Source organism: Chrysochloris asiatica, unplaced genomic scaffold (assembly GCF_000296735.1).
Source record: "Chrysochloris asiatica unplaced genomic scaffold, ChrAsi1.0 scaffold00141, whole genome shotgun sequence".
Lineage (NCBI taxonomy): Eukaryota > Metazoa > Chordata > Mammalia > Afrosoricida > Chrysochloridae > Chrysochloris > Chrysochloris asiatica.
In genome coordinates, this window is record NW_006408659.1 from 2,158,814 (window position 1) to 2,165,962 (window position 7,149).

Sequence of the window (7,149 nt, forward strand, 5' to 3'; positions counted from 1 at the left end):
AACAACAACAAACTATGGTAACTGTAGCAGAAAAGGACAGGCTACACAACAAATAGGAATATGTACCGCTATTAACTTCCTTCTACCAAGGGGATGGAAAGGAAGTTGGAAAGATACCATAAAAAATCAAAATAGCTAAAGTTGAATGAAGAATTACTGAGGTCAACCTGAGCTACGTGTTTTATGTGCTTTCACGTGTGCTGCATGGCAGTTTTGTTAAGATGGGTAAGCGTCATCATCTCTACTCCCAGAGGAGAACTGTGAGATATCAGGCTAAGAACATTGTGGAAGGTCACCCAGGAACCAAATGCTAGGGATTTAAACTCAGAACACATGCCCTTCAGCCTTTGCCAAAGTGAATGGAAGTAAGGAATGGAGGAACCTGAAGGAGCCTATTGTCTGGCAAGTATAAAGAACCTCACCCTTGGTTCTTTTTCCTGCTTTTAAGTGACACAGGTTTATCCCTGCAATTTTCCAATGCACTGACCTTCAGCACCTCATAACTACTTACAATAGACTTGGGCTGGCAGATGGCCCTAAACCTTCACTTATCCCTGCTTTTTACACATGTTGATGGACGTTCAGCTTTGGCTAGGATCTATTTTGGATCACTTTCAGGTCACCTTGAAAGTATAACTAACTTGGGTGGGATTAAAACCTATCATCGCAGGACCACTCTGGATATTATATACTGTGAGATGGGCTAAATCCTGCTTTTTGGATCCCTGACTATAGACTAAGCAGAGGCACTATATCTGGTATCAGTGTTTCCTTGTTTTACCCTAGCAATGAGAGCCTTTGAAAGTTGATCTTGAGCCTACTCTTCATGTCTCAGTTTCATACAGTGAAGGCGTGAGCTCCGGCAATGCCCAGCTATGGCCTGATGCACATAGAGGTATTTAACAGACGACCCAATCTAGGGATATAAAAGTCCCAGAGGATTTTGGGCGTACATTTCTAGCATCATTTGCCATCAACACTTGGTTCATGTAGGTTTCACCATGTATGCCACCCCCTACCCCCGGGTGGCATGAAGAGTAGAGGGGTGCAAGGGTCAACTCTTTTCCCAAGGTCAGGAATGTGGAAGTGTGCGTTACCAGGCATTTGCCTCATCACACACTTAGACTTCATCTCCTAATCTGACCATTTACTTAATAACAGTTTAAGAATAAAGGGCAATGCAAACAAAACTCACTGTTTCTTGAGGCATGTCATTGGACTCACGTTGTTGGCCCTGAAGTTGTGTATGATTGATCGCAGGCCTTCTACCCATTGCTGAAAGAGAAAGGATAAGTATTCTTGGTGAGCAAATCAGCGGGACTCAAGAACGTGGCTCTGATTAAACAGCTTTTAGTACATTATTCGTGAGGGGCAGTAATAAAAATATAAACACTTCTTTTATGCCACCTTGCCGTACAGCCATTTATATTTTGCAAGCTCATAATTTACTCTTTACTAAATAGCTTTCGTTTTTTCCATGAAGATAAATGTGGCATCTAGAGTGTGATTAAACACTGGGTTGCCACAAAGGAATGTTGCTTACTGATTGATCTATTAAGCTTTCTATTTGCAGCCTGTTTAAATTTAAGCCCCACCCTGCCTCTTTTTTTTTAATGGTTGCTGGCAATCTTCATGATTTCTAAGTAACATTATACATTAAGTGATGGCACATTTAATCATTCCCATTTTAGAGTATGAATGCATAGGAGTTCATCAATTTCATTGTGTGACTCTGATTCAGTCTAAGAGATTGTTACATTTCTCACCTGCCTGTGCTTTTCAGTAAAGCCTTAAAAAGTCAAATATTCCTGACCGCCAGGGTACCCTGAGCAAGCAGCAATGTGATCACATAATTTCTGTATAAGGACTTGGACCTTTGTTGTAATTCATATCTTGACTCCATGAGTTTACAAAGAAAAGAAAGATTATGCATGACAGTAAAGGAATGTTGGTCTCTGAAGGGCATTTTTGTAAAATAGGCTGCTCCATGATGTTAAGGCCAACACTGCCCTTGAGTCAAAGAAGCAGATGCCAATGAATGCCATCCAAGTTGTGAAAATAATTACACCCTTGGCAAATGCCTTAGAACAAATGGATACTGTGGGTTAAACAGAACTGTGGACCACAAAGAAGCTGGTATTTGCCTTCCTAGGCATACAGTCAAGCTACATGTAGCTATTTAAATTTAAGTTCAATAATTAATAATAGTCCTGGAGTCCTGGTGTGATGCTGTGGGTTAATGCGCCAGACTGCAAAGTTGTTTGAACTTCAAGGTCAGCAGTTCAAGTTCACCAGCCACTCCTTAGAAACCCTATATAGGGTAGCTATGGGTCAGAACCAACTCAGTGTCATTTAACAACAACAATAATAGTCATAATTTAGTGTCTTAGCTGTACTCTCCATACTTTAAGTGCTCAACAGCCACATGTGGCTACCTTGTTGTTGTTAAGTGCTGTAGAACTGGCTCTGACTCATAGCGACCCTGTGGAGCGTTTACCAGGAACAGTTGATGAGTTGGAACCACTGAACTTGTGGTCAGCAGTCCAGTGCTTATCCTAAAGTACTCAATGTGGCTCATGGTTATCAAATTATAGAGTACATTTCCATTATCACATAACATCCAATGGAACATGACTGCCTAGTACTCCTATGTTTAACACGGTTCAGAGATTAAGTCCTTGCATGGGCCAGAAACAACGCCTGAATTCTAATGTCATTTTCCTTTTCCTTTTTGTGCACCCATTGTCCCTACAGTAGCTTTCTGAAGAGAGACTGAGGCCTTTAAGAGGTAAATTTCCTTTCACAGCTAAAAAAGGACATTTTCTGAGAACTGTAAAAAGCATCAGAAGCCTCAGCAAGCGTGATGATGACGTGAGGATTGTGAAGCAGGAGGAAGAAATGATAATGTAGCATTAAAAGAAATGCCTCAATGATTTTTCATTGTTAGACCCCGCTTCCTCTGCCAGGCTAAATATGGATTCTAACTCCCAGCGGACTATCACATATCCTGTTACTGACCTAACAAGCTGTAAGCCCACACAGTTTCTCAAGAGCAGACAGAAAAAGCACAAATAATTTGGTTGGCATTAGCTGAAGGGTTGTGTCCTGTTCCAAAACACAAAGTAAAGTCGATCGGTTCCTAGGGTAAAACTAGACAAGTTTGGAAATTGTTCATGGGCTTCTGATCTTTCTAATTTAGTTGTTTCTACAAATAAATTGCAGAGTTGATGGGCTTTAAGTGGACTTCAGTGACTTCCATCCATCTTTTGAAAATAGTGTTGATGAAGAGCTTTTCATCTCAGTTGTTTACGGAGATGAAAAGGTCACTGAAGTGACCTTGAGGTAGTCCCTTCAGTGGCAGTGGTTACTAGGAAATGTCCCTAGAATTCTCACAAGCCCCAAAGGGTGCTGGGAAGGCTCCTTCCTCTTCATAATGATGAAAGTGAGGTCAAGGGCTGTGCCCAAAGTCACAGAACACTTGGTAAGGAGCAGAAAGGCAATAAGAACTCTGTTGTGTATGTTTCACTTCTGTGATATTTCCTCCCAACTGCTGCCTCACACTTCTCTCTCCATGATGTGTAAAAGACCCATCAGTCCTCCCTCCTCCCCCTCTATTTTCATCTTTCATGGACAGCATGCTTAGTATAAGGTGGAAAGACGATAGAAGAAAAAAAAAAAAGTGTTCTTCTGTTTTGTTTGGCTTTTTAAAAAATTTTAAGATAGATATAATGCCAGCAGGTGTCAGTAGAGCGCAAAAGTTGAGTTGGAAAGTTATGCCAGGAGTTAACAGGACACAAAACATCTTTACGTGCTTACCAGATCAACAAATGCAAGAAATGTGAGATATATATATATATATATATATATATATATTTGCATTGGTGAAAATAAGCACATATGTTAATGATCTACATAATGTCACAGGAGGTGCATCTTTGAACCTCGGGGCTTGCACACTTCTGGAGGGAGTGCTGTAGTGACCCTGAATAGTGACCCTTGAATGCTATGATCCATACACACCACAGTTCCTCTGACCCTGCCATCCTGAGGGCAGCTTGGAAGATGGGGAAACTGAACAGCTACAGCAAGTCTGGCAAGATGTCCCCATCAGCTTATTTCTCTTCTCTCTTTCTGCTAGTTTCCATTGTCCTCTCAATTTCAAATCTTTTCTAATTTGGTCTAAAAGAACTTAAAACTTACTTCAGCATTTCTAAAGAGAAGGAAGGAAAAAAAGAGAAGATCTTTGAAGGTACATGTCGGGTTTGGGCTAGATTATTGAAGGGGATTGTGGAAAAGAACATGAGCTACTACTAAATCTCCACTTTTGGTCTCTCACCAAGTCTCCTTGAAATTACTGTGTCTGCCACGCAGACAGTGTCCAGCTTCCAGGAAATGGTTGGACCTTAACCCCATTTATCTTCTTTGCCTAGAGCATTAGGACACCTTTCCCATAAAAATAATGTATAGACATGTTGATCTAAAGATTGTTATTGTTTTTAAGTGCCGCTGAGTTGGTTCCAACTCATAGCGATCTTGTATAGTGTTTCTGAGGAGTGGCTGGTGGGTTTGAACTACTGACCTTGTGGTTCAAAGTGACCTCAATGTCTAGTGCTTATCATACAGCACTACACCATGTTTTGTTCAAACAACTGCCTCTTGGTCCATGTACAGATTCCTCATGAGCACAATTCAGTGCTCTGGAATACTCAAACTTCACAATGTTAACACTTGCTATTTAGTTACAAATATAGATGTAAATATGTATGTTAACAACTAGCCTTTTCTCATATACATATAGATCTACAATCCAAAAATAACTAGTCCAGTGTTATTCAGTCAGCACTACTTTAGGGATAAAGTTCTTCTTCCTTAACTCTAGATTTGGTTCCAGAAGCACTGTTTCATCTTTAGTCAAAAATGCGTATTTTCAAAGCAAAAATTCACAGAGACCCTCTGGCACACTTCACATCTGCTACATAATTTACTGCAAGGGGACAGCTCACAACATCCTCTTAATCTTTTGGTATTTGGCTCTTTGTTTTCAGAAAGGATAATGTTGGGAATGTTGGAAGCATATGCCCCAAAGTTAACTAGGGATTTGCTACTGGAGTGTAGTATTAGCATCACCTGGGAAAGTGTTAGAAATGCAAATTCTCAGGCTCTGCTTGTACATCAATCTCTGGAGCTGGGGAACAGAGACCTGTACTTAAATAAGCCTCCTGGATGATTCTTTTGCCGACTCATGTTTAAAAAGCACTGATCTAAATCCATGATACTCAAAGGTGTGTCTCCTAGACAACAAAATCAGCATCTCCTGGGAGCTTGTTAGAATGTAGACTCAGAATTCATCCTAGACCTACTGAATTGGAATCTGTATGTTAACAAGCTCCCTGGGTGACTTATGTACACAATGACTAGTAGATGTCCCCTTCTAAGTGGGAGAGTCTCCATCCATGATCATCTATCTACCAGATGTGATCTGTGTTGGGCTTCCCAAGGGAGCTGATGGTTTTACTCTACTGGGGATGAACAAATCCTCATTAACTAGAATGGAAATCCTCGCCTTCACATTTAGGGGACAGAAGTTCATATTTCTAACATGTGGAAACAAGATTCTGTAGGCATTAATTTCACTTTCCCTATGACTGAGCTGTGGGAATAATTGATGAGATGAAGCCATCTAAATTATTTAAGACATGAGAATATCTTGGTACCTATAACTCATAAATCTTGTGTTAAAAAAAAATTTAAGTAAATGGGATAATAAAAAGTCAGCATATACTTCAAGTGGCTATTTCTGTGGCACCTAATGGCTCTATCAATTAATTGGTTTTCATCTGCTCAAGTAGATAAAAGAGTCCTGGTATGGCTCTGTAGGATAAGAGTGGGACTGCTAGCCATAAGGTTGGTAGTTCAAACCCACCCACCACTCCTCGGAAACCATATATAGTAGTGCTACAGGTTGGAACTGACTTGACAGTATTGGAAACAATGAGATAAATCAGGAATTTCTATAGTTTTGAAATAATAGCTTTTGATCCTTGTTCTGTGAGTTCTGATAAGACTAGAGTATTCATAAAAAGTAGACTCATCTCCATGCAAGTGATGAAGTTTTTTGAGTAAAGATTTCCACAGGTGCTTATTGGAATGTAAAAAAAAAAAAAAAGCAACATTTCACAAATGTGGAATCACTGCATCTTTATATTAAACTAGAAACTTGGTTTCAGTAAGGTGTTTTGCTATAGGTGCTACTAGCTGGTGACTAGGATTCCTGAGTCAGTTCCAACCCACAGTGATCCTGTATAGGGTTTCCAAATAGACACTGTAGATAGAACGCCAACATGTTTTCTCTCGAGGGTCACGGGTTAGCGTAATGTGATCATGTCAGTTATGACAAGATGTTAGTTGGCATTACATTGTCAATATTTAACTTTAAGTGCAGGCCAAGGGGTAAACGTTTCCAGCAGGTACATGGTTGAAAGAAAATTATGTGGATTCTAGATTAGTAGGACCCAGCCCCGGCTGTGGTGCACATGGTTAAAGAGTTCAGCTACTAATCAATAGGTTGGAGAATTAGTTCACTTAGAAGTGCCTCCAAAGAAATGCCTGGCAGTCTACTTCCAAAAATCAGCTATTGAAAACACTATAGAGCATATGAAGTTACCAGGAGTTAGAATCAGGCCAAGCCCTTGCTGAATAGTAAAATCACCTAGGGAGTTTAGAACAAATCTCTTAAGTCTGGGCCCCACCTTTGGAGGTTTCATTCACTTATTCTGACTGTGGTTGGACATCGATCAGTTTCTCAAAACACTGCAGCTAATTCTCACATGACCTACGCTGGAGGACCAGTGAACAGTATGTGGCTCAGGCCAGTACTATTCAAACCTTAATGAATACTTGGATCAGCTGGGGATTTTATGAAACTCTAGATTTGGGCTCCATAGCTCTGGTGGTGTCTTACATGCTACATTTCTAAGACGCTTCCAAGAGATGCCACCTAAGCATTTGGGCGTGCTTGATTCTTAGGCCCAGTTCCTGTCAGGGTGGCAGGGCCTAAACCTGTATGGGATTTCTAGCCAAGTCATCTATCTTGGATACCACTAAGAATCCCACCAATGAAAACACATTATTCCAGTTCTTTTCAAAGTG

At 40.5% G+C, this 7,149-nt stretch overlaps 1 protein-coding gene across 1 annotated transcript in view; it reads right to left on the bottom strand.

The window, feature by feature from the left end:
- Nucleotides 1–7,149, bottom strand: part of PLCB4 (phospholipase C, beta 4) — a 206,198-nt gene that overhangs the window by 130,020 nt on the left and 69,029 nt on the right. Inside the window, exon 5 of the mRNA XM_006870417.1 lies at nt 1,196–1,275. Within this exon, the coding sequence (XP_006870479.1) occupies nt 1,196–1,275 (80 nt within the window). The remainder of the gene's footprint in view (nt 1–1,195; nt 1,276–7,149) is intronic.